Genomic DNA, 27,723 nt, shown 5'->3' with positions numbered 1-27,723 from the left:
ATTTACCAGTCAAAAAGACTTTAAGTTTATATTTGACTTTTTATATTTTCTCTTATACTCTTGTTTTAGAGTGTTGTGAGGGACACTTAAGTATTTGCTTTGGAGAGTTCGAGTGCATTTGAGCCTTGCAGTGGTTGAAGATAGACTATGTGTTGTAACAATTTTGACAATGTATTATTCTCTAGTTATTATTTGACAACGGTCGTATTTTTTTCTTTGATTTTGAAATTTCCATGTTAATCTCTTGTGTTGTTATTATGTTCCTCTTTTTTTTGAATGTTTTGTTTTTTTCCAATAAATAAACCTTTTCTTTTATTATTGACTTAACAATAAATAAATTAAACACAACACACATGTCATTATTAGATCATTGAATCAAAGATTGAAACTTGAAACTCTCCATTCAAAAGCTAACACCTTCACTGGCACTAATTTATTCATGTGAATCATTTTGTTATTTAATCTTCTCAATGCTATAATTATAAAAAAAATAAGAAGGCTTATGGAATGTAAACAAGGAAAGGTATTTACATATAATTCTCTTCAAATGCTATAATTATAATAAAAATAAGAAGGCTTAAATAGTCATTTCGTCCTTGCAAGTTGGTGTATTTTCAATTTGATCCCTGAATCTTTTTTTATTTGGAAATAATCTTTGAATGTTAAATCTTTTTGGTTTTAGTCCTTAAAATCAAAATCGGCAGAAAAATCTACGGGTTTCCTACGAATTTTCCTTTGAAGTTTCACGCGGATTTAAAATCCGCAGGTTTTTTGCGGATTTTTCTTCGAATTTTTCTGTGAATTTTCTCTTTAGAACTAAAACAAAAATGATTTTAACATTCAGTGACTATTTAAAAATAAAATAAAATCCAGGGACCAAATTGAAAAATACGTCAACTTGCAGGAATCAAATATTTAAGCCAAATAAAAAACATAAATTAACACTCTTTCGATATTTTATTTTTTAATAAGTAATTATTTCCACCTTTTAACCTCTTGATTCATTCAAGTTTCATGATAAACTTCATTTATTTTTTAGGATTTTGAGTTTCTTTGCAATTATTTAAAACCATTTTATGGTATATAGTTTGTGGTATTGTTGTATGCAAAAAATAATTTACACATTTGATTTGAAATTTGTGTCTGAATGTGATTTTCAAAATGATAGTAAAAAGAAATATATAGTTTCAAAATGGAGTGTAATTTTTTAATATTTTTTTTAATTTTTTTTTTAATTCAACTTTATAATCAAAACATATTCGGTAAAGATGAATATGATATTTTTTACTTAATTTCAAAACAATTTTCTTTTAAAACTCAAAACTAGAAAAATTGATTCTTAAATTCCTATTTTTATTTTAGAGCAAAGACACCATCACCAACGACTATGACCACCTTTAACAACTATTGGCAACCACTGCTCCAACCATTATTTTAACCATCACCAACAACCAATGACGGTCAATATGAGCACCATCAACAATTATCAACCACCGCTCCAACCATTATTTTAACCATCACCAACAACCAATGACGGTCAATATGAGCACCATCAACAATTATCAACCACTGTGAACATCGTCGATCACCATTATATCCAACTATAATATTTAATCCGACCACCACTATAGTCATCTCTGACCATCGTTTACTACTAGTAACCACCACTCATATCCACTATTTTGACCACTTCCAACAATCAACAACCACTAATACAACCATCGTCAACAATTATCAACCACCATTGCGATCACCACCAATCATCACTTTATCCATTTATAATAATATTTAATCTGACTAATGTCAAACACCACCTTAATCACCAACAACCACCACTGTGACCATTGTCAATCCCCATATTGACCACCACTTATCATCATTTAAGCCATTGTCAATCACAATTCCATCCACCATCCATAACTAATTTGAGTCAACGACTGTCAACCATCATTATGACAATTGATGATCACCATTTCATCCACCAAATCATCGATCTAACCACTAGTCACCACTACTAACTATCATTTTAATCATCACTCTGACGATTCTAAACCACCACTAACCACCACCACCGAATATTAAAATCTTGATGACCAACAATCACCACTTAGAAATGCGTTTGCCATAACCACCAACCACCATTATTAAAATTTTACTACTAAACATGAACATTATATATTCCTAAATATGCACATTTTTTCATTAATAGTTTGAATGTTTGGGACATGGTTATTGATGACCCTTTTTCTTATTCGTGAAACTACCAATATACCCCCACTAAAGTCATAAAGAAGAACCCCTACCCTACAGGCTACAGCCCTAATCCACCACGCGGTCCAAACTATCCGTCCTCCTCGATCCGCCTCACCCCCCTCCTGTATTTCAACAAATATTCTTCAATCTTCACTCTGTAAGTTATTTTCTTTTCTAAACATAAAATTATTAGTTTTATCTCTTCCATTTTTATCACTTTTACATTCAATTTTGACTTTGCTTTATACATCTTCCTAGAAATGAATCAAACTAGTGTTGCTGTCATGAAATTTCATTCCTTCATAGTTCTCTGCATATTTTCTGTAATGTTTTGCTGGCTCAAGTTTTTGATTTTGTTTACAGTTGTTTCTTTTCTATTATGATTTAGGGACTTATTTTTTTTCAGAATCTGGTTTGTCATCTTTAATCAATTCTTTGTTTTCTATTTCTGTTATAGTGTTTTTTTGTTGCAGTAGTTGTTGTTTGTTGAGACACGACACTGACACGACGATATATTGTTTGACGCGGACACAGATACACCTTTATTCAAAGGTGCCAGGGCTGCATAGGTTATAGTTAAATTGGTTTTGTTTATTTTGATGGCTACTCCAAACTGTAAGGGTTTGTTTGAATTTGACTTATTTGAACTTATCTATTCGGTTTAAAACTTGTGAGATTGTTTGGAGAGTTTATAGAAACAACTTATGAAATGAATGTCCTTAAGCTGTTTCCCACTCATTTTAATAAGGTCTTTAGGATCTCTTAATTAAACAGCTTTTTATGAAAATATTGATTTTATTCTACTTTTCATTGAAGAAATGGCTTATACATTAGCATTTATATGATAAGTGCGGATACTATAAGTGCTTAAATAAGTTGTTTATACAAAGTTGCAAACATGGCCTAATTTGAACTGTGTTTCCATTTTCATAATGTATTTTTTTAAAGAATTAGAGGGTCTTAATCTCTTCAGATAAAGCTCATTTTGAATTTCATTTTTACATCAATCTGTTACTTGTAGACAGGATCTATTCTTCTGCAGATACATCTTTTTCCACAAGTTGTTATCAAACATGGAATCTCGATTAGTTGATGGAAACTGTAGAATGAAAGATTGTGGAGATGCTGGTTTGGGCATGTGTAAAGCTTTCTAATTACTATAGATTTTGCACAAGTTATTTTCACACACAACTTTTTGATGGGTTAATAAATCATTTTGTGACAGTGGAACCAAACGATGGGCGTAGATTGCTAGAGAGTTATTCCGATAGAGAGTTTGGCATCTCTTGTCACGACCTTTCTATACAAGAACCGTACGAAGGCATGGAATTTATATCCGAAGACGCTGCTAAAATATTCTATGATGAATACGCCCGACATGTAGGATTTACCATGCGCGTGATGTCTTGTCGACGCTCAGAAAGAGATGGTAGGATTCTTGCCCGCAGGCTTGGATGCAACAAGGAGGGTCATTGCGTTAGCATTCGAGGGAAACTTGGGCCGGTTCGGAAACCAAGGGCCAGCACAAGAGAAGGCTGTAAGGCAATGATTCATGTCAAGTTTGATAAGTCCGGAAAATGGGCGATAACGAAGTTTGTGAAAGATCATAATCATCCATTAGTAGTCTCTCCACGCGAAGCGCGCCAAACAATGGTAGGTTCGTAGTTCTTTTCAGTTTTATATTGTTTTGATTCATAATTCTGGTTTGTTTCTGTTTTAGGATGAGAAGGATAAGAAAATTCAGGAACTAACGACAGAACTTCGGATGAAAAAACGGTTGTGTGTAACATATGAAGAACAATTAACATCTTTTATGAAAATTGTGGAAGAGCACAGTGACAAACTGTCTAGTAGAATTCATCAGATACTTGATAATCTTAAAGAATATGAATCCAGAGAAGAGTTTTTGCATCAGTCATAGCCCTGCATTATGTAAGTGTTTATAGTCACAGTTAATATGCACTGTCCGCGTAAAATATTTTATATAATAAGTGCATCACAACTATTCACATGTAATACTTTGAATATGATTAAGGTAAAGTCAAACACTTATAAAAATTTGATGTATAAAACTTCTTTAGATATAAATGAGGAATCTTTCTGCCACCCTCTAAATTCTACTTGGCAACCCCATATCTCTTATGCTTTTATCATAATCCTCTTAGTGATTTTTTATGTTTTTGAAAATTTGTGTTTTTTTTGAATTTTTGAGTTTTTACTGGATTTTTGAAGAATTTTATGAATTTTTACTGGGTTTTTGAAGATTATCACGAGTTTTTAGCGGATTTTTTTTGGGAATCTATAAGTTTTTTCCGGACTTTTATAAAATTACTGGATTTAAACTACCGAATTTTTCAAATATACTATCTGAATTTTTAAAATCCTACGAGTTTTTATCATATTTTCCAAATATACTGCCAGATTTAAAAAAATAATTTCTTTTATCGGTTTTTTAAAAAAACTATGAATTTGTATTGAATTTTTTCAAAATCCATTATCGAATTTTTTAAAAATTCAGTTTTTACTAGATTTCTCAAAAAATTCGATTGTGTTAATTTCAATTTTTTTGTCTATTAATATGAACTATATGGTTTTTAAAATAACGGGAGAATTACAAACATACAAGATTTTTTTTGATTGAATTAGTGAAGCTTTTTCTCGTTTTAATTAAATTTTGGCAATAATATTTTTATTATTATAAAAAAATATAGAGGTGTCACATTTAAATTAAGAGGTTGTAGACTAGGGATGTCAATGAACAGGTTTGCACAGAGTACTATAGTATCCATCCCCATATTCACGATTTAAAAAAGTTCCCATGAGCCTATACCCGATTGGATGTCAAAGTTAACATCCGTATCTGTGCCATATGGTTCCCATGAGCCTATACCCGATTGGATGTCAAAGTTAACATCCGTATCTGTGCCATATGCATATGTAAGTATCCATACCCATATACGTGATATTAGAAATAAATATGAATTACTTCTAATATCATCCCTTAATTCATATTCCATCAAAGCTTGTAACACCAATTTCATCCCTTAATCTGAGAAATTGATCAGTCTTGATAGCTTTCGTCAGAGCATCTGTCAACTGTTTCTGAGTGCTGCAGTGTACAACTTCTAACACTCCCCTCTGAACTTGATGTCTCAGAAAATGATACTTGGTCTCAATGTGCTTGCTTCTCCCATGCAACACTGGGTTTCTGGCAAGATTGATTGCAGACTTGTTGTCAATCATCAGCTTCAGAGGTTTGTTTACTTTAATCTTCAGATCCTGCAATAGATTCAGAATCCACACAGCTTGGCATGCAGTAACAGCACCTGCAATGTATTCAGCTTCACAAGTTGACAATGCCACAACAGGTTGCTTCTTGGAACACCAAGAAATGGGACCTCCCAGAAATTTGAATAAGTACCCAGACGTACTTCTTCTGTCAACTCTGTCTCCACACCAATCAGAATCTGAATAACTCAGAAGTTCTGACTCATCCTTTCTTCCAGAAGGAAATACTACTCCATACTTCAAAGTTCCCTTGATATACCTCAGAATCCTGACAGCAGCTTGATAATGGGACCACTTAGGTTTACTCATGAACCTACTAACCATCCCAACTGAATAGCAAATATCAGGTCTGGTATTGCACAAATACCTCAGAGAACCAACCAACTGTTTGAAGGTTGTAGCGTCCACATCCTTTCCATCAGAGTCAGAATCCAGTTTCTGATTTGTATCAGAAGGTGTGACAGCAATCTTGCAATTCTTCAGATCAAATCTCTTCAGAAGTTCTAATTCATACTTGAGCTGATGCAAAATAATACCTTTCTCAGAGTATCTGAATTCCATCCCTAGAAAGTATGTCATTTTGCCTAGATCAGTCATTTCGAATTCATTCATCAGAACTTTCTTGAACTTGGCTATCTCCTGTTCAGAACTTCCAGTCAGCAGTATATCATCAACATATAAACATACCAGAGTCATATTTCCTTCAGAAGTATGCTGAACATAGACACCGTACTCCATCTCACATTTCTGAAAGCCTTGCTTCTTGAAAAATGAATCAATCTTCTGATTCCAAGCTCTGGGCGCTTGTTTCAATCCATATAGAGCTTTGTATAATCTGTACACCATCCCTTCCTGATTCTTTTTCACAAATCCAGGAGGTTGTGACACGTAAACTTCTTCTTCTAATGGACCGTTCAGAAATGCAGATTTTACATCTAAATGCATCAGAGGCCAATTCCTGTTAGCAGCTATTGCAATCACCATTCTGATTGTTTCATGTCTTGCTACAGGTGCAAACACTTCAGAGTAATCCAACCCAGGTTTCTGTAGAAATCCTCTGGCTACCAACCTTGCTTTATGTTTGCCAATTGAACCATTTGGCTTTAACTTCTGCTTGAAAACCCATCTGACGCTGATGGCTTTCTTGTCTTTTGGAAGTTCTGTCAGCTTCCAAGTCTTGTTTCTCTCTATAGCATCAAGTTCTTCTTTCATGGCCTTCAGCCAGAGCTTCTGCTTAAGAGCCTCTTCTGTACTTATGGGTTCAGAGTCTACTAACATGGCACACTGAATAACTTCTCCTTCAGAGTCTACTTCAGTGTCTTGCAGCATGTCAAATTCTGCATATCTTCTGGGGATGTTTCTGATTCTTTGTGGTCTCTGAACTTGTTCAGAGTCTTGAGCTTCAGAGTTTCTAGCTTCAGATGGTTGACTTCCTCCAGAGCTTTGACCATCTTCAGGGGCTGGCATATTTCCAGAGTCTGAATTGCCACCAGAATCTGGATTACCATCAGAGTCTGGGTCATCAGAGTCTAGATCATCAGAGTCACCTTCATCTTCTGAGTCTTCTCCAGAGTCAGAATCACTATCAGAATCAGAATCAATGTCAGAGTTTACTCCAACTTCAGAAATTCTTAACTCTGACCTTTCTTCAGAAGTTCTAACATCAGAATCAGATTGAGACTTATCCCAATTCCAAACTTCTGATTCCTTCACAATCACATCTCTGCTGAATTCAATTTTATTGGTTTCTGGACAATAGAGCTTGTATGCACCTGTACTGTGGTACCCTATCAGAATCATCACTTTGCTTCTATCATCCAGCTTCTGTCTTCTGGCTTCTGGAACATGTTTATAGCAAACAGAACCAAACACCTTCAGATGACTAACACTTTGCTTATCTCCAGTCCACTTCTGTATTGGAACTATTTCCTTCAACTTCTTCGTAGGACATCGGTTGAGTACATACGTTGCAGTGGCAACAGCTTCTCCCCAGAGCTTCTGAGGAAGCTTCTTCTCCTTTAGCATGCTTCTCACCATATCAAGCAAAGTGCGATTTCTTCTTTCAGCAAGACCATTGTGTTGAGGGGTATAAGGAGCAGTAACCTCATGCTCAATTCCATTCTCCTCACAGAACTTCTGGAACTCTTTGGAGTTATACTCACCTCCACCGTCAGTTCTAAGAATCTTCAACTTCTGACCACTCTGATTCTCAGCCTTCATTCTGAACTTCTTGAATTCATCAAACACCTCGTGTTTAAACTTAATAAGGGATACCCATGTCATTCTTGTGAATTCATCAACAAATAACACAAAGTATTTATTCCCTCCAATCGATGCTACTGGAAATGGACCACACACATCAGAATGTACAACTCCCAAGGCATGTTTTGCTCTTGGAGCAGTTTCTGACGCAAATGGCAATCGTGGTTGTTTTCCTTCCATGCAAACTTTGCATGATTTTTCAGGCTTCTTAATTGTAGGAATTCCATGTACCAACTTCTTTGAATTCAGATGTTTTAAGCTTCTGAAATTCAAATGACCAAATCTTCTGTGCCACAGCTCACTCTCCTTCTCAGCACTTGTTGCACTAAGACATTCTGAGTCTGCAGTTCTGACATTCACCTTGAATGTTCTATTCCTTCCCTGTTCTGACTCCATAATCAACTTCTGATTGCAGTCATACAGCTTCAGAAGATTGTCCTTCATGGTAACTGAAAAACCTTTCTCAATTAATTGTCCCACACTTATCAGATTGCTTCTGATGCCAGGTACATACCACACGTTCTGAATCAATGCTGTTTTCCCATTGTTCAGAATCACTCTGACATTTCCCATACCTTCTGCATTAAGATATTTGTCATCAGCACATCTGATCTTTGTCCTCCTTTCAGAGTCAAAGTCAACCAGCCATTTCTTGTTTCCAGTAAGATGATTTGAACAGCCAGTGTCCATATACCACCAGTCTATCAGATCCATATCATCAGATTCAGAGGCCATCAATAGCACAGATTCGTCATCAGAACTTCTGGCTATATTTGCTTCTTCTGATTTTCTCTCCTTGTTTGACCAACAGTCTCTAGCAAAATGACCAAACTTCTTACAGCAGTAACATTGGATTTTCTTCTTGTCATACTTCTCTTTTCCCTTCTGAGCATTCTTTTGTCTATCAGAGGTTGAGCTTTCTGACTTCTGACCACCATCAGATCTTCTCCTGGCTTCTGACTGCTTCTGATACCTCCTATCAGAAGTTGCTTTCAGAGCCTGCTGCTCTACTTCCCTTTCAGAAGTTCTCTCAGTTAAACGCAACTCTTGCGCTTCTAAACTGCTCTGCAGCTCTTCAATTCTCATGGTGCTCAGATCTTTGGAATGTTCTATTGCTACCACAATGTAATCAAATTGACAGGTAAGGGATCTCAATACCTTCTCCATGATTGTTTCTTCAGAAAGAGTTTCTCCACACGCTTTCATCTCATTAGTGATCAGAATCACTCTAGAGATGTATTTAGAAACTTTCTCATTATTCTTCATGTTGAGATTCTCATATTGCTTTCTCAAGGACTGAAGCTTCACCTTCTTCACTGATGCGTCACCACCATAACATCTAACCAGTGTGTCCCACGCAGCCTTTGTTGTCGTTGAATCTGCAATCTTCTCAAACACATTTACATCAACACATTGATGAATGAAGAACAATGCTTTCTGATCCTTCTTCCTTACTTCCTTCTGCGCGTTTTTCTGTTCATCCGTCGCATCTGCTGCTACCGGAACATAACCATCAGTGACAAGATCTAGAACATCTTGAGCACCGAACAGTACACACATTTGGATCATCCAACGATTCCAGTTTTTACCGTCAAATACTGGAAGTTTGGTGTTCATGTTGCCGTTTCCGTTCATCTTTCTACCTTGCACAGTACACTCAGATTTCTCACACAGTGTTTCCCAACCCACAGAATTAAAATTCTGATCAGATTTTGTTCAAGATTCAACACGAATCTAAGAATCAAAATCAAACACACAAGACCTCACGTTCACTCGTGTTTCCCGTGTTTCCCAATGAATCTGAACCGGAGCTCTAGATACCAATTGTTGGTGCAAAAGTAGAATGAAAGATGAATATTCTATTAAGAGAATGACGGCTACAAAACATGATAAAAGTTACAATGATTGTCACTTTTATCATGTTTTGTAGCCGTCATTCTCTTAATAGAATATTCATCTTTCATTCTACTTTTGCACCAACACGTGACACTGTCATACGGTGAACTGGACTTTTTTGTGGTTTTAATCGCAATGTCGCGGTTAGCAAGAGTCGCCACCGACTTTTCTTTTATCCAATAAGGAAAGGTGGAAAAGAACAGGAAAAACCTTAATTTAGATTTTGGGTTCGGGAGGTACATTATACAAAGGGAAGGTGTTAGCACCCTTTGTATCCATGGTTATCCATGGGCTCTTAATTGCTCGATCACTTATATTATTTTTGTCTAAAAAAAGTGTTTGTGAATTGTTTAGAAAAATTGTTTTGAAAAGAGAATTTAACTTTGTAATGATTCTTGTATGAATGTATACAAAGTGATTATCTCGTTTAGTTTTGAAAATTGTTTAGAAAAATATAACTCGGTAATGATTCTAGTATGAATGTATACCAAGTGGTGATTTTCTGAAGGTATTTTGAAAGGTGTGAGGTGTGAAAAAATGTTTTAGGTTGTGAGCCAGCAATTAAGAGTTATACCGACCCAAGGGCTTTATGAGTATTTCATATCCTTATGAGGGTAAAACTGTCCTTATTATTGAGAAATAAGTAGTTTTATCCTTTGGATGTAAAAGGGTCATCGTAGGGTCATCGATTGGTCATTGAAGGCAACAGTTACGAGGATACCTTAGCATTCGAAGGGACTATCATCTTTTAACCGTAGGCAACATCGGAGGGTCATCGAGGGACAAAGTTGTATATTCGAAGGCAACATCCGAGGGACTATAATTTATTTTATGATGATTTAACCGAAGGGTCTTTGCTAAGGGTATCCCCACGTTCGCGGGACATGACCGTAATATCGTAATCGTAAGGCAACAAAGAGAGGTCCAAGATCACTTATTCAAAGGCAAATTTTTACAATTAATTATATAATTAGGATGAAACTCCACATTAAAATTATTAAAAATAATATATTAAAAAAAATTAATACATTAGAAATTAATACATTAAAAATTAATTTAGGGTGAAACTCCACAAGGGTATCCCACAACTAAAGTGGAATACCTAGCCAATAACCTTTTCCTGGGATATGCGAACCTTTACGAAACTCAAAAAAAAAGAAACATGTCAGAACACCAAATCAGGGTGCAATCGAAGATTACACCGGAGAAATATCACAACAATAAATAGGATAAGATGAATAATGCATGGCTATGATAAAACATAAAAAAAAAGAATAAAAAAGTCAGCTACTGTCTCGTTCGCCTCTGCCTCGCCTAGCGAAGGCCAGGCGAATACTCGCCCCAGGCTCGCCTAGCGAGGTGCTAGCGAGCGGCCACGGATTTGGAATTTGAAAACAGCCCCATGTTAGGAACTTTGAATTTTATGGCATTTTATCACAGGAATAACATGGTCAAACATTCAGGGTATTCAGGCATATTTAAATTCCCATACGAAAGCAAATTATATATCAACATTTTATCATGATGCATTATATATGTAGATATGGCCAATTGAAAGTATAAACAATAGAGATACGCAAACCTGTTTGCCAATTCAAGGTTGAAGGGATTGACCACTTGTAGTATCGGAATAAGTTAGGCAGCGGGAATTGGACGGCGATGGCTTCGGTGCAGATGGGCTGCCTTCAGGGTTTCTTTACTCTGAATTCTCCGGGTAGGTAGGGTTCCTATGCCAAAACTTCTATTCGTTCTTCTCTGTTCTCCTCCTCTTTTTTTTTCCAGTGAATCTCCCAGTGTAACTCCAAGTGTCCTTTCCTCTACTGAAACTTCAGTATTTATAGACTGATTTCGTGGGTAATGGGCTTGGAATGAGGGAGACCCAAGTCCAAAATAATTTGTTATATTTTATTTATTTATTTTAATTATTTAATTAATTAATTAATTAAAAAAAATTTCTTTTTTTTTTTTTCGTTTTTCGTTTTTTTTTTTTTTTTTTTTTTTTTTTTTTTTTTAGCTGAAGTGCTGGTATTTATAGTGATAATGGTGACCTAATGGGCTCAGAATGAAGCCCGAAATTTTTGTTGTCTGTCAGCTTCGCTAGGCGAGCGCGTAGCGAACAGGCCAGTTTGGGCCATTTTCTGGATTGGGCCATCCGTGAGCTGGGCCTTTGTTTCTTCAAGATCAGTGTTATATATGAGTCAGAATGCCTTGCAAAATGTCTTGAAATATTAATGGGCAAATTTTGGGGTATGACAGCTGCCCCTGTTCAATATTCTTGGACCGAGAGAGTTAGAATGGTGTGTACGCCATTCGTGGTCTGGAGGTGGAAGATTATTGAACACTAGAATGCCCCAAAAATTTGCACTTGAGAATCGACAGTTGGTCTTGATGGAGATGGGCTTAAAGGTGCCATCCGGGAGGTTTGATGACGAAAGCTTCAGATCGCGCCGTATATTAGGCCAATTTGAAGACATGGGTGCCACACTGGGTCGTACGTTAGACCGTATAATGAGTCATCCATTAGGCTGCCGACTTCGCTGGGGAGTCGGAGTGTGTCATATGCTGTTGGGGATAAAGGGTCAGAATGGACCATACGCTAGATCGTATCTGAGTTGCAGAATGAGCCGTACGTTAGGCTGAATCTGATGACGAAATGGGTAGTCGTACGTTAGACTACACTTCAGAAATGTACCGTATGTTAGGTAGCATCTGAGGGGATGGACATCCGAACGGGTTGTACGTTAGACCGTCGCAGAATGAGTCGTCTGTTAGGCCGCATCTGATGATGAAAGCGGTAGTCGTACGCCAGACTACACTTCAGAAATGTACCGTACGTTAGGTAGCATCTGAGGGTTGTAAGATCCAAACGGGTCGTACGTTAGACCGCGTTGGAGTTGCTGGAGTTCAGAATGGATCGTACGCTAGATCGTATCTGAGTTGCAGAATGAGCCGTACGTTAGGCTGTATCCGAAGAAGAAAGTAGTCGTACGCTAGACTACACCCCTGAACGTACCGTACGCTAGGCAGTATCCGAGGATTTGAAGGTCCAAATGGGTCGTACGTTAGACCGCATTGGAGTTGCTGAAGAAGTCATATGTTGGGCTGAATCAGAATGAACCGTACGTTAGGCTGTATCTGATAACCTGTATATGTTGTACTTGCAATAAATGTCTGGGATGGGCTTAAAGATGCCATCATTAGGAGGATATCGAAGTGTTGTCAGAATGAATGTTCCCATGAACTGTATTTGAAATATGTATCTGAATCTTGAATGTGATTGATAAAGGTGTCTGTCTGAATGAACCTTTTATTTTGACTATATCAGGAGGATAAATAACCTGCAAAGAAAAGTTAGCTTCATGCTATGTCATGATGCATGAGATGTTTCGTGTTATGCTAAAATAAATGTGAATGTTGTATGCATGCGTATGCTGTGAAAGGATGTAATGAATGAGCTATGCGTATGAGAAGTTCTGCTTGGGGACTCTACTGGGGAAAATAAATCCCCATCTACTGATTTGAGACATTTGTGTCGATGACCCTTTCTCGGCTGGGGATGCTTGATTTCTGTCTGATGGTGGAAATATTCAGCAGAGTCGGGCTGGAGATGGATGAGATGATCAGCCTGTCTGGCGATGCCGACCTCTGTTGGGGAATAGCTGGCTGTGCCGGGGAATACTGCCAATTTCTTCTGGGAAAAATAGGCTTGCTGGGGAAGAGAATTGGTAGCGGATTCATTGGAAGCATGGTTAGACCTTATCCTCGATCCTGAAGTCTTGTAGTAATTGCTATTGCTATTCTATGCATGTATTTTGGTAAACATTGGTCATATTCAAATGCATATATTAATTCAAATTAAATCAATGGACGTTTACGCAAACAAAACAGAAAAAGAAAAAACAAAAGCATCTTTTGAAAGAAGGCCTATAAACAGGCAATTTGTGTACAAGGAGACAGAAATCCTAGTAAGAGGAAATTGTCGAAAACAAAGAGAAAGCTATGTGGAAGAAGTCCTATTGATTTTAAGTCTACTACTGTCATTATGTCTTCAAGCATCTCATCCCCTGCTGTCGGATGGAAGTGATTGGCTTGTTCAGTCCCTTGAACTTGGATGAAGTTGACTAAGAACGGGACATAGTCATACGCTTTAATCCCTAATTTTTGCCTGGACCGCCTTTTCAGGTTTTCAGTCCACCAGGATACCCTTTTTTGCCCAAGCCGCCTTTTCAGGTTTTCGACTTGCCGGGTGTACATTTTTTTTATATATCCCTAATTTTTGCCCGAACCCTTTTGGTTCGCCGGGATGCCCTTACTTTTGCCTAGATACGTCGATCTAGCGGGTCTCTTTTATGCGTAGTATTTTTTAACTATGTCCGCGTTCACGGGATGTGGGAAGTCTTCACCATCCATTGTAGCGAGTATCATGGCTCCACCTGAGAATACCTTCTTAACTACAAATGGCCCTTCGTATGTGGGAGTCCATTTGCCTCTGGGGTCAGTTTGTGGTAGGATGATGCGTTTGATTACCAAGTCGCCAATTTGATACACTTGTCTCTTGACCTTTTTGTTGAATGCCCTGGTCATGCGCTTCTGATATATCTGCCCGTGACATACAGCCGCAAGTCTTTTCTCATCCATCAAATTTATCTGATCGAGTCGAGTCTGAATCCATTCGTCTTTGTCTAAGCCCGCCTCTTTCATGATCCTTAGAGAGGGAATCTGAACCTCTACTGGTAAAACGGCTTCCATTCCGTAGACTAAAGAGAAAGGAGTTGCCCCTGTCGAAGTTCTTACCGAAGTACGATAACCATGAAGAGCAAATGGTAACATCTCATGCCAGTCTTTGTATGTTACCGTCATCTTTTGTATAATCTTCTTAATATTCTTATTAGCCGCTTCTACAGCGCCGTTCATCTTTGGCCGGTACGGAGAAGAGTTATGGTGTTTTATTTTGAACTGCGTGCAGAGTTCAGTAATCATCTTGTTGTTCAAATTAGTGCCATTGTCAGTGATAATCCTCTCAGGGACGCCGTATCGGCAGATGAGGCTGTTCTTGATGAATCGTGCCACCACATTCTTAGTAACAGAAGCAAATGAGGCTGCCTCCACCCACTTTGTGAAGTAATCAATAGCAACAAGGATGAAACGATGTCCATTAGAGGCGGTAGGTTTAATTTCGCCAATCACATCAATGCCCCACATTGCAAAGGGCCACGGCGCGGTCAACACGTTTAATGGAGCAGGAGGCACATGTACTTTATCCGCATAGATCTGGCACTTATGACAAGTTCTGGAGTGATGGTGGCAATCAGTTTCCATGGTAGACCAATAATACCCTGACCTCAGAATCTTCTTGGCCATTGTATGTCCACTAGAATGAGTCCCAAAGATACCGTCGTGCATGTCTTCCATAATCTTCTCTGATTCCTTTCTATCCACACAGCGAAGCAAAGTCGAATCATGGTTACGTTTGTACAATATTCCATTACTCAAAAAGAATTTAGCGGAGAACTTCCTCAGAAATTTCCTGTCATTGATGGATGTCCCTTCAGGGTATTCTTGAGCTTCTAAATATCTTTTTATCTCGTGGTACCAAGGCTTCTCTTCTACTTCATCAGCGTTAAGTTCATAACAATATGCTGGTTCGTCTAGTCGTTCAATGGTAATCCGGGGAGCTTCATTGTCCCATCTGACTCTGAACATAGATGACATGGTAGCTAATGCGTCTGCCAACTGGTTCTCCTCTCGTGGAATATATTCGAATGTGATCTCTTCAAAGTATGGGATTAATGTCAACACCCGTTCTCGATAAGGGATGAGATTCAGATGTTTAGTGTCCCATTCTCCTTTGACCTGACTGATTACCAAGGCTGAGTCTCCGTACACCTTCAAGAACTTGATTCTTAGGTCTATAGCAGCTCTGAGTCCCAAAATACACGCTTCATACTCAGCCATATTGTTGGTGCATTCAAAACATAGTCTAGCGGTGAAAGGCGTATGGCCACCCTTGGGGGAAATGATCACGACGCCAATACCGTTGCCCAATGCGTTAGACGATCCATCAAAAACCATAGTCCATCGGGATCCCACTTCGGGTCCTTCCTCTGGTCCAGGTTCTTCATAATCAGTAACAAGCATGACATCCTCATCTGGGAACTCAAAATTCATAGACTGATAATCATTCACTGCCTGATGAGCCAAATGATCAGCTAGCACGCTTCCTTTGATTGCTTTTTGGGTGGTATACTGGATATCATACTCTGTTAAAATCATCTGCCATCTTGCTATTCTTCCGGAGAGGGCGGGTTTCTCAAATATGTATTTGATAGGATCCATCTTAGAAATCAACAAAGTGGTGTGATTCAACATATACTGTCTTAGTCGGCGAGCAGCCCAGGCCAAAGCACAGCAAGTTTTCTCGAGCAGTGAGTATCTTGTTTCACAGTCGGTAAACTTTTTGCTAAGGTAGTATATGGCATGCTCTTTTCGACCAGACTCGTCATGTTGCCCCAACACGCACCCCATTGAGTTTTCTAAAACGGTCAAATACATGATTAGAGGTCTTCCCTCAACTGGTGGTACCAGAATCGGAGGTTCTTGGAGGTACTTCTTGATTTTGTCAAAAGCTTCTTGACATTCATCATTCCATATCATCTCCTGATTTTTTCTCAGTAACTTGAAGATGGGTTTGCAAGTAGCGGTCAAATGGGAAATAAACTGGGCAATGTAATTCAAACGTCCCAAGAAACCTCTGACTTCTTTATCCGTACGGGGAACTGGCATTTCTTGAATAGCTCTCACCTTGGCCGGGTCAACCTCAATACCTTTACCACTGACAATAAAGCCCAAGAGTTTACCGGATCTTACTCCAAAGGTGCATTTGTTCGGGTTCAATCTCAACTTGTATTTCTTCAGCCTCTCAAACAGTTTGTATAAATGATCGAGATGTTCTTCTTCAGTATGAGACCTGGCTATCATATCGTCCACATATACTTCTATTTCATGATGGATCATGTCATGGAACAAAACCACCATAGCACGCTGGTACGTTGCTCCTGCGTTCTTTAAACCAAACGGCATTACTTTATAACAGAAGGTGCCCCATTGCGTCACAAACGTAGTCTTCTCCATGTCCTCAGGTGCCATTTTGATCTGGTTATAACCCGAGAATCCATCCATGAAGGAGAATACCTTGTGTTGAGCGGTGTTGTCTACCAGAACATCAATGTGTGGCAGTGGGAAATCATCCTTGGGACTCGCTCTATTCAAATCTCTGTAATCCACACACATTCGCACCTTACCATCCTTCTTTGGCACTGGTACCACATTAGCAACCCATTGAGGATAAGAAGTAACCGCCAGAAAACCAGCATCGAATTGTTTCATGACTTCGGCCTTGATTTTCTCGGACATTTCAGGACGCATGCGACGAACCTTTTGCTTAACAGGACGACAATCTTCCTTCGTCGGCAAACGATGCACTACTATATCGGTATCCAGCCCTGGCATGTCTTCGTAAGACCAAGCAAAAATCTCCACATAGTCATGTAGCATCTGAATCAATCTTTCCTTGATACTGCTTTCCAAGCCTGCTCCTATTTTGACTTCTCTCTTGTCCACCTCGGTACCCAGATTTACAGTCTCAACTGACTCCTCATGCGGCTGTATAGTCCTTTCTTCTTGTAGTAACAGTCTGGCAAGTTCTTCAGGTACTTCACAATCTTCCTCACTTCCATCTTCGGCTCGGTAGATCGGATTTTCAAAGTCATAATGAACAGTAGTAGAACTATTATCAACAGGATCCAGAGTGGATAGGGATCTGCAATTCGTTACGTGCGTGTGTGTAAGAAAACATAGCTTGTTTGAAAGATAATAGGAAAGACAAAGAGCGCAATATTTGAATGCAAAACGTCCATTGATTTATTGAATATAAATATGCTTATGAAAATGACAAAACCCCTAACAAATTAGCCATTGTGCCTCGGGCATAGACACAATGCTTTAAGAAGTTTGATTGTAAAAGAAAATTAAAATTTGCAATTCTAGAATAAACAATAACAATTACTCCTGACTAAAGGAAATCGGGATAATGTCTTCAGTCTTCCAATTGTTGAGTCCGTCACCAATTGTTGGGAAAATCCAGCTATCCAAGTCGCAATCACTATCAGCATCTTCCATAGCATTAATCTGATTTTTGACTATCTTTCCAGAGTTAAACCCCAGGCCAGCTTTATCAGACTTGTACGGTACATTGATCAGTTGACCCCAACCAGCACGATCACCATTTTCAATCGCGGCTTGAGCATCTTTCAGAGAGATCATGACAGGGGGAGCACGAACAACCTTGGGCACAAGGGGAGTTGGCTTAAGGACAGGACTGGGTGGAGGAACCACTTCAAATGACTGAGAAGGAGTCTCAAAGAATTCACCATCCATCTCGACGTATTTGAAGGCTTGCACACTACTGACAATATACTCTTCTTCTCCACATACAGTGACAACCATGCCTGCTATTGGATACTTCAGCTTTTGATGAAGCGACGAAGCTACCGCACCTGCCCCATGGATCCAAGGGCGCCCCAACAAGCAGGAGTAGGCGGGACGAATGTCCATCACGTGAAAGGTAGTGTTGAAGACTTGAGGTCCTATCTTGATAGGGAGAACCACTTCACCATAGACAACACTCTTCGCACCATCGTAAGCACGCACCACAACATCACTAGGTTTCAGTTCAATGCCTTTGTAGTCAAATTTATCGAGTACAGCTTTCGGGAGCACATTCAAGGAAGAGCCGTTGTCGATCAACACGTGAGCCAGGGTGATCCCCTCACACTCGATGGAGATATGCAGAGCTTTATTGTGATTCTTTCCTGCTGGCGTCAGGTCAGCATCGGAAAAGCCTAGGCCATTGTCAACAGTCAAATTAGCAACATAATGTTCGAATTGATCGACGGATGTTTCTTGAGGCACATGAGCGGTCTTCAAGAATTTCATCAATGCATTGGCATGGGATTCAGAGGATAATAACAAGGACAACATTGAGATTTTAGACGGAGTATGCCCCAATTGTTCCACTACATCAAAATCGCTCTTACGGATGATTTTCAGCATCTCTTCCATTTCCTGTTTGGCAACATCTTCAGAAGTAACTTCGACCGATGTCTCTGACTGAGGAGGATTGACTGGTCTTTTTCCTCGAATTTCGGGAGCGGGAGGTGAGATTTCTGGGGAGTAGATCCTTCCACTTCGAGTAACTTTACTAGTCCCCACAATATCATTAGGATTAGCAGAACTACCAACCTGCTTTATGCCATGGATGTAAACGTCGCCTCCATAGTTCCACGGAATAGCTTTGCTGGAGGAATATGGCACGGGGCCAGGTGCGGTAATAATCAGGGGAGCCACTTTGGGCTCAGCGGTAATCTTCACAGGCACTCTAGTAGCGGTAATCTTCACTGGAGCTTTGGACCTAGCAATCACAGATACCTCTTCAATAGAGTTGTCCACCTTAGGAACCCTTTCAAATAGAATTGTACGATCATCCATCAGCCGTTGAATGCCGTTCTTCAACTTCAAACAATCATTGGGTCGGAGTACACAGAGATCGCAATCTTCAGCACAACCTGGAAATAAACCAGCTTGCAATAAATTCTTCTTAACGATCAGGAGAGGAGATGCTAAATCAGCAACGTCAGTAACGTGAGAATTGTCGTCCACAACATTAACATTCTGGTCATGATTAGGCATAGGTGCTGTGATGACATTGGGGGTCGCCGGAGGATCAAATTCAATTTCTCCAGCGTCGATCATATCCTGAATCTTGTTCTTCAACAACCAGCAATCATTCGTATCATGCCCGGGGCTATCGGAGTGATAGGCACACCTGGCGTTGGGATTATAACGAGGAGAAGTAGTGTTGGGATTTGCAGGAGGGCCTCTGAGGGTAATCAAATTGGCCTTTAACATACTCTGCAGTGCTTGGGTTAAAGTCATATTGATCTTGGTAAACTGTCTTCTCGACCTGTCTTGTCTGTGTTGGAAGTTCTGAGATGGCGGTGCGGCAATTGTAACTGCCCCAACAGTATGGTCACGATTCTTCTTGTTATGCTTCCTCTCACTGTACACAGCATTTGATTCATTCTTTCCCTGATAGGACTTTTTGGTGCTTGCAGAAGTAGCTGCCTGTATCTTTCCACTTCGAATGCCGCTTTCAACCCGTTCACCTGTCAAGATAAGTTCAGTGAAACCTGACGAGGAACTTCCCAGTAGATGGCTGTAGAATGGGCCAGTCAGTGTACCCATGAACATGTCCACTAACTCTCGATCAGTCATAGGGGGTTTGACTCTGCCAGCCAAATCTCTCCACTTTTGAGCATATTCTTTGAAACTTTCTTTAGAGCCCATAGTCATATTTTGTAGCTGTAGCCGAGTAGGCGCTAACTCAGAATTATACTGGTAGTGCTTGTAGAAAGCTGTTGCTAAATCAGTCCATGTGCGGATGTTAGAGCTCTCAAGCTGATAATACCACTCTAACTGTGTGCCAGACAGACTCTCTTGGAAGAAATGGATCCACAGTTTCTTATCAGTAGTGTGCGGCTGAATCTTTCTCACATAAGCCCTTAGATGCATCTGAGGACAAGAGGCACCATCATACTTAGTGAAAATGGGAACCTTGAATTTGCGGGGAATGACCACATCAGAGACCAGACCCAAGTTTTCGAAATCCAGACCGGGCACTTTCTGCCCCTCCATAGCTAGCATACGTTCTTCCAGCAACTTGTACTTATCATCCTTCGGAGAGTACTGTTCATGTTCATAATCTTCATCGTCGTCCTCAGAATTGACGAGATTAGGATTCTCATCTTCCGAATCATTCTCGGTCTCTTCTTCTGAATCCTTCGGAATTCTAATCTTGACTCCTGTAACCTGTCCCTTAAGCCTTCTCCCCGGGTTGATGTAACCCACAGGTTTCTGGTCCTTCTTCTTCTCCATCAAAAGAGCTTTCAGTTCTTCCTGCCCCTTAGATAAGCTCAGCATCATTTCCTGGAATTGAGCATTCTGGGCCTGGAGATCTTTGACAGTTTGTTCGAGAGCCATTGTTCAATCTGTTTGAATCTGCTGGAATCTGTTTGGTGGGAAAATCGTGAGAACACTGATCCTTTAGAATACCTGTTATGCGATGCAATGCAATGTATGAAATGTTTTCAAGGACTTTCGGGATTTAACTTTGCATAAACTAACAAAAAGAGCTTTTTTTTCTTTTCTCTTTTGTTTTTGCTTTTGTTTTTGTTTTTTCTGTTTTTTTTTTTTTTTTTTTAGCAGAGTTAAATCCCTAAATCCTTGAAATGGTTAGTACAATGCCATGATGTTATGATGTTATGTTGTTATGATGTCATGTTGTTAGATAAATAACAAGCACAAGCAAGTCACACAACAATCATTCCTAGGTTTTAAGGCTTGCGTGAGTTCCATAGGTAAATACCCTCCCCACTGAAGTTTGGTTGGTTCAACCTGTCTTAGAATAGTAACCGGGTTCTAGAAGGATCTCAAATCATTGACCTTTCCTTAAGTCCACTTCAGTGCAACACCAAGTGGTTGACCGAAGCTTCCCTAAAGTCCAATCTCAAAGAGTGTAGTATCGAGTCTCAACCAACTCCAGTCGGAACCGAAGCCAGTTATCTCACTACTTTCTAATGGCCAGGATGAGTCAATTAGGGTTCTAAAGGTCTGGTTAATGCTTTTATGACACCACGCGAATGCCAAATATTTCCTCAACTAACATGAGGAACATCAGGACATCCAAAGTGCCACATTAACCGTAGCCATCATTTTGACCATTCCAGTATACGCCGGACAGTCGCGATGATCTCTTGCTACTTACCTAAGGTACACTAGATCCGGGTGTAGGATCTTTCACTCAAGCATAACATACCCAAGCAATCCCTTAAAAATAAATCAGACAAATTGAATAAGTGATCTTGTTTTTAAGGTAACCTCTCTTTTTAAATATTTAGGCTCCCCAGCAGAGTCGCCAGTTCTGTCATACGGTGAACTGGACTTTTTTGTGGTTTTAATCGCAATGTCGCGGTTAGCAAGAGTCGCCACCGACTTTTCTTTTATCCAATAAGGAAAGGTGGAAAAGAACAGGAAAAACCTTAATTTAGATTTTGGGTTCGGGAGGTACATTATACAAAGGGAAGGTGTTAGCACCCTTTGTATCCATGGTTATCCATGGGCTCTTAATTGCTCGATCACTTATATTATTTTTGTCTAAAAAAAGTGTTTGTGAATTGTTTAGAAAAATTGTTTTGAAAAGAGAATTTAACTTTGTAATGATTCTTGTATGAATGTATACAAAGTGATTATCTCGTTTAGTTTTGAAAATTGTTTAGAAAAATATAACTCGGTAATGATTCTAGTATGAATGTATACCAAGTGGTGATTTTCTGAAGGTATTTTGAAAGGTGTGAGGTGTGAAAAAATGTTTTAGGTTGTGAGCCAGCAATTAAGAGTTATACCGACCCAAGGGCTTTATGAGTATTTCCTATCCTTATGAGGGTAAAACTGTCCTTATTATTGAGAAATAAGTAGTTTTATCCTTTGGATGTAAAAGGATCATCGTAGGGTCATCGATTGGTCATTGAAGGCAACAGTTACGAGGATACCTTAGCATTCGAAGGGACTATCATCTTTTAACCGTAGGCAACATCGGAGGGTCATCGAGGGACAAAGTTGTATATTCGAAGGCAACATCCGAGGGACTATAATTTATTTTATGATGATTTAACCGAAGGGTCTTTGCTAAGGGTATCCCCACGTTCGCGGGACATGACCGTAATATCGTAATCGTAAGGCAACAAAGAGAGGTCCAAGATCACTTATTCAAAGGCAAAGTTTTACAATTAATTATATAATTAGGATGAAACTCCACATTAAAATTATTAAAAATAATATATTAAAAAAAATTAATACATTAGAAATTAATTTAGGGTGAAACTCCACAAGGGTATCCCACAACTAAAGTGGAATACCTAGCCAATAACCTTTTCCTGGGATATGCGAACCTTTACGAAACTCAAAAAAAAAGAAACATGTCAGAACACCAAATCAGGGTGCAATCGAAGATTACACCGGAGAAATATCACAACAATAAATAGGATAAGATGAATAATGCATGGCTATGATAAAACATAAAAAAAAGAATAAAAAAGTCAGCTACTGTCTCGTTCGCCTCTGCCTCGCCTAGCGAAGGCCAGGCGAATACTCGCCCCAGGCTCGCCTAGCGAGGTGCTAGCGAGCGGCCACGGATTTTGAATTTGAAAACAGCCCCATATTAGGAACTTTGAATTTTATGGCATTTTATCACAGGAATAACATGGTCAAACATTCAGGGTATTCAGGCATATTTAAATTTCCATACGAAAGCAAATTATATATCAACATTTTATCATGATGCATTATATATGTAGATATGGCCAATTGAAAGTATAAACAATAGAGATACGCAAACCTGTTTGCCAATTCAAGGTTGAAGGGATTGACCACTTGTAGTATCGGAATAAGTTAGGCAGCGGGAATTGGACGGCGATGGCTTCGGTGCAGATGGGCTGCCTTCAGGGTTTCTTTACTCTGAATTCTCCGGGTAGGCAGGGTTCCTATGCCAAAACTTCTATTCGTTCTTCTCTGTTCTCCTCCTCTTTTTTTTCCAGTGAATCTCCCAGTGTAACTCCAAGTGTCCTTTCCTCTACTGAAACTTCAGTATTTATAGATTGATTTCGTGGGTAATGGGCTTGGAATGAGGGAGACCCAAGTCCAAAATAATTTGTTATATTTTATTTATTTATTTTAATTATTTAATTAATTAATTAATTAATTAATTAATTAATTAATTAAATTTTTTTTTTTTTTTTTTTTTTAGCTAAAGTGCTGGTATTTATAGTGATAATGGTGACCTAATGGGCTCAGAATGAAGCCCGAAATTTTTGTTGTCTGTCAGCTTCGCTAGGCGAGCGCGTAGCGAACAGGCCAATTTGGGCCATTTTCTGGATTGGGCCATCCGTGAGCTGGGCCTTTGTTTCTTCAAGATCAGTGTTATATATGAGTCGGAATGCCTTGCAAAATGTCTTGAAATATTAATGGGCAAATTTTGGGGTATGACAGACACGTATTCCTATTAAAAATAAATAGAACAATCATAAAATATCATATAATTTTAAGTTTTTAAAAACATTAAAAAAAATTCAAACAATTTATTGTTGAAATAAATGAACACTTGTAATGGTTTAACATTCATATACGTTTTATAATTGATAGACATACATTTTTATATAATAATATTAAAAAAATATATAAATAAAAATAAAAATACATAAATATATAGTGTGCGCGTATTTTATGAGTAATTATCCGAGACCATGTCCGTACCAATTTTTGCGGGTTTTTTTTTAATCTATCTATTATGGATAAAAATTTGAAAGTGCCTATTAAAAATGAGTCAAATTGTGATCCATACAGTAGACTCCTTGGATATTTTACTATAAACTACTACCGCATCCCCTAAATAGCCCACTTAACGGTTTGAATTAATAAAAAATTCATCACATGTTATTTATTATCTTCCCTCTTTTTTTTTTTTCAGATTTGAAAATCCACAACATAAAAAATAATCTGAAAAACCACCACAACAATGTAATCGAACTTGTTCTTGTAAAACACAATCCTCTCCATATGTTATTCAAAAATATCACTCAATCAAATTTCTCTTAAAAATATAGTTCCAGAAAACCTTCTCAACTAAAAAATTCTGGTCTCAAAAACTACCATAATTTGTTGTAACTATACATGTAATTCAAGTAGAAATCCACTTAGAAGAAGGAAAGTTGATATTTGTGAATAAATTGATCGTTAGATCATTAGTGATTCCATATAGAGTTGAAAATTTTCATAAGCATTCAAACATGCATTTATTTAAACACCATAAAATTAAAGAATTTCTTAATGCACCATATATGTTTACTTACGCACCATATGTAAATATTGAAATACCGTTCAGATTTTGAAGATGCATCTCCGAACGCATCATGCACCAACGTTATGGTGCACCAAATGAGTGCCACCATAGATGAATATTAATTTTTTTTTAAGATGCATCTCTGGATATTTTTAACAAATATAATGATAGTTGATCAACTTAGTGGACATTTCGGAGATGTATCTTCGAAAATTTGAGTTGACATTTTTAAATTTGCTGTCATCTTTGCATGTCAGATATTTTTGGAGATGCATCTTCAGAATAATTGGATAAAACACAGAGTTGCATGATCATACAACCATACTTGTTTTTCACTCAAAACCCTCACAAAAAACCCTTTCATTCTCAATCCACATTTTCACTCAAATTCTTCAATCTTGTGTTTCATCACATCAAAGGGAGCAAAAGAAATTGGAATTCCAGGTAAATATCATTTATTTCAAGCCTCATTGCTCATATTCAGCTTGTTTTCTGTCTGAAAAACGTGCGTTTATTTCAGAGATATATTTCTGGAACAAGTATGAACTCATCCTGAGATGCATTTCTGGTATGCGTTTGTGTTTATTTTTTCAGTCTTGTTTACAACATTAGCACTTATTTACTGTTATGTGGTAATTGTTTTCATTAGATATGATGCACCAAAATGTTTTCCCCAAAAAAGTTGTGTCTCTCATTGTCAAAGGTGTTGTTGTGAATGCGGTAGATGCTGACAACCAATTTAAAAATGAGCAGGATTTTGAATTTCATGATCACATGCTTCAATGGATTCGTTTGGAAGCCTCCAAACTGAGATTTGGTGTGGTTATCAGAAGGTCTGGTAATGGTTCGAATAAAAGCTGTACTTTTGTGATAATGTCGTGCGAAAGAAGTGGGAAATATATACCTCCTCTCCGAAATTTTAAACGCAACGACATCGATTCAAGAAAATGTGAGTGTCCCTTTAAGGTGTGTGGTTATATGTTAGCAAACAATAAATGGAGATTTAATGTCATATGTGGTTTACATAACCATGACTTGTATGAAAAGTTAGCCGACCATCCAATTGCGTGTTGTCTCATGCCTGAAGAGAAAAAATGTGTTACTGACATAATATTGAATTTGATTCAATCGAAAAATATACTCTCAGCTTTGCAACGTAATAGACCAGAAAATATCTCAAATATCAAGCAAGTCTACAATATTCGGTATCAAACCAACAAGGCACTGAGGGAGGATAAAATTGAAATGCAACAACTCTTGAAACTATTGGATGCTAACAATTATGTGTGTAGGTACCGAACGTGCGATGATGGAGTTACCGTTAGAGATATATTTTGGACTCATCCTGATTCTATCAAGTTGTTCAACACGTTTTCTACTGTGCTCATACTTAATTCAACGTTTAAGACCAACAAGTATAGACTTCCATTATTGGAGATGATTGGTGTTACCTCTTATGAGAAGACATATTCTGTCGGGTTTACATTTCTAGAGAGTGAAAAAGAGGATAATGCTACTCTGGTCTTACAGGTGTGTCGGACAATATTGAAGGACAAAAAAAAGATACATAAAATGATTGTTACCAACCGCGATACCGTCTTGATAAATTCGATTGCAAAGGTATTCCCTACTTCTTATGCATTCGTCAAACAATGATAAAAAAATGTGTACCCTGATAGATCATTCTTAAACTCAAAATTTAGCAATTTATAAGTTACTTGGGATAATAATTTGGATTCAAGGAAAATAAATATGTGGATCAAAATCAAGGATAAAACATGAGTAGGTATTTCAAATCTCTTCTTTTGTTACTAAGTACTCGCGGTTCAACTACTACGATTGTTTATTTAGAATTACGATATATTAGTAGAATAGGCTAAGATCAATGTCTTGGCTTAGAACACTTTTTTTTTTAAAAACAACACTCTAACATCTTAGATCAATTAATGTTATCGAAAATTTTAACAAACTTTTATTTCTTGCATCACAATCAAATTATTCAATATGTCTAAAAAGTCACCATTTATCAAACAAGTATCCTATATTGAGTTCCAAAAGTTATAGTTAATGGACATTTATTTCTTTAAATCAATTCATAAATTCATAAATTCATGAACATATGAAATATATTACACAAAATGAATACTGAATAATTCCATACTTACAATTGCATAAATTGGTACTTCAATAATTACATGCTTCAAGTAGATTTAAAAGAGGGGTCTTAATAAAAAGAAAATTAGCAAGACAAAATAGTCACAATCATTGCGAAAGAGTTGAGAAAACTATAAATTAGATAGTCATAAAATAGAGTCTTCAGTCTTTAATCTAATAAAATTCCCTAAGTTCAGCCGCTTCAAAAGTACTTCTAAATTTGGAGGTACCGTTGGACCGAATTTTTTTCAATTGTAAAACTTATTTTTAAGTTAAAGTTGAAAAAAAGAGTTTTATAAATAAATTTAAAGTTTTATGGTAATACTAATACTTTTTTTACTTTAAAAATAAATTTAAATTAAAAATCGTTTGATATATATTTGAAAATATTTTATTTGATATATGGATAAACTAATGTAAGAAAGTGAAATAATATATACATATATATATATATATATATATATATATATATATATATATATATATATATATATATATATATATATATATATATATATATACAACAATTTGCTCAACAATCTCAACAAGAAAAAGCTCAACAACAAGTTGTTGTTTCTACTCAACAAACTCCTCGTGGTTATTCTTCATCATCTCAACCAAAACCACAAATTCCTCATCTGCTACAAGTTGTTTCATCAAGATCTTCTTCAGGACAATGTGTGCATGTCGAAGATGCTTATGATGCCCCTGAGCTTACTTTGTCTACTCCAATAGAAAATCTGGAAGTGATGTGTGAATTATTGGTTGAAATTGACAATATGAAAGACAACGATATTGATCTTTTAACTGATGTCAAAGTTCAAGGTCGGAAACAATTCTTCAACCGTCTTTAAGGCCCA

General features: G+C 37.7%; 2 protein-coding genes across 11 annotated transcripts; both read left to right on the top strand.

The window, feature by feature from the left end:
• Positions 1-2,217: 2,217 nt before the first annotated feature.
• Positions 2,218-4,359, top strand: LOC127086106 (protein FAR1-RELATED SEQUENCE 5). Of its 7 annotated transcripts, none has more exons than XM_051026806.1 (4): positions 2,218-2,410; positions 3,279-3,393; positions 3,479-3,906; positions 3,974-4,359. In XM_051026806.1, exons 2-4 carry the CDS (start codon positions 3,327-3,329, stop codon positions 4,172-4,174), a joined length of 696 nt encoding a protein of 231 aa, XP_050882763.1. In that variant the 5' UTR covers positions 2,218-2,410; positions 3,279-3,326; the 3' UTR covers positions 4,175-4,359. The 7 variants fall into 7 exon arrangements, with proteins under 7 accessions (XP_050882763.1, XP_050882762.1, XP_050882768.1 ...); XM_051026805.1 differs by having other exon boundaries at positions 3,275-3,393; XM_051026811.1 differs by having other exon boundaries at positions 2,219-2,410; positions 3,279-3,381.
• A 20,131-nt stretch (positions 4,360-24,490) lies between these two features.
• LOC127086104 (protein FAR1-RELATED SEQUENCE 5) lies at positions 24,491-26,458 on the top strand. Of its 4 annotated transcripts, none has more exons than XM_051026804.1 (3): positions 24,491-25,153; positions 25,230-25,277; positions 25,463-26,458. In XM_051026804.1, exon 3 carries the CDS (start codon positions 25,484-25,486, stop codon positions 26,363-26,365), a length of 882 nt encoding a protein of 293 aa, XP_050882761.1. In that variant the 5' UTR covers positions 24,491-25,153; positions 25,230-25,277; positions 25,463-25,483; the 3' UTR covers positions 26,366-26,458. The 4 variants fall into 4 exon arrangements, with proteins under 4 accessions (XP_050882761.1, XP_050882760.1, XP_050882759.1 ...); XM_051026803.1 differs by having other exon boundaries at positions 25,359-26,458; XM_051026802.1 differs by having other exon boundaries at positions 25,230-26,458.
• Positions 26,459-27,723: the final 1,265 nt, after the last annotated feature.

This window comes from Lathyrus oleraceus, chromosome 5 (genome assembly GCF_024323335.1).
Source record: "Lathyrus oleraceus cultivar Zhongwan6 chromosome 5, CAAS_Psat_ZW6_1.0, whole genome shotgun sequence".
Taxonomy (NCBI): domain Eukaryota; kingdom Viridiplantae; phylum Streptophyta; class Magnoliopsida; order Fabales; family Fabaceae; genus Lathyrus; species Lathyrus oleraceus.
The sequence above is the reverse complement of the archived record's forward strand: the minus strand, read 5'-3'. Positions and strand labels throughout refer to the sequence as shown.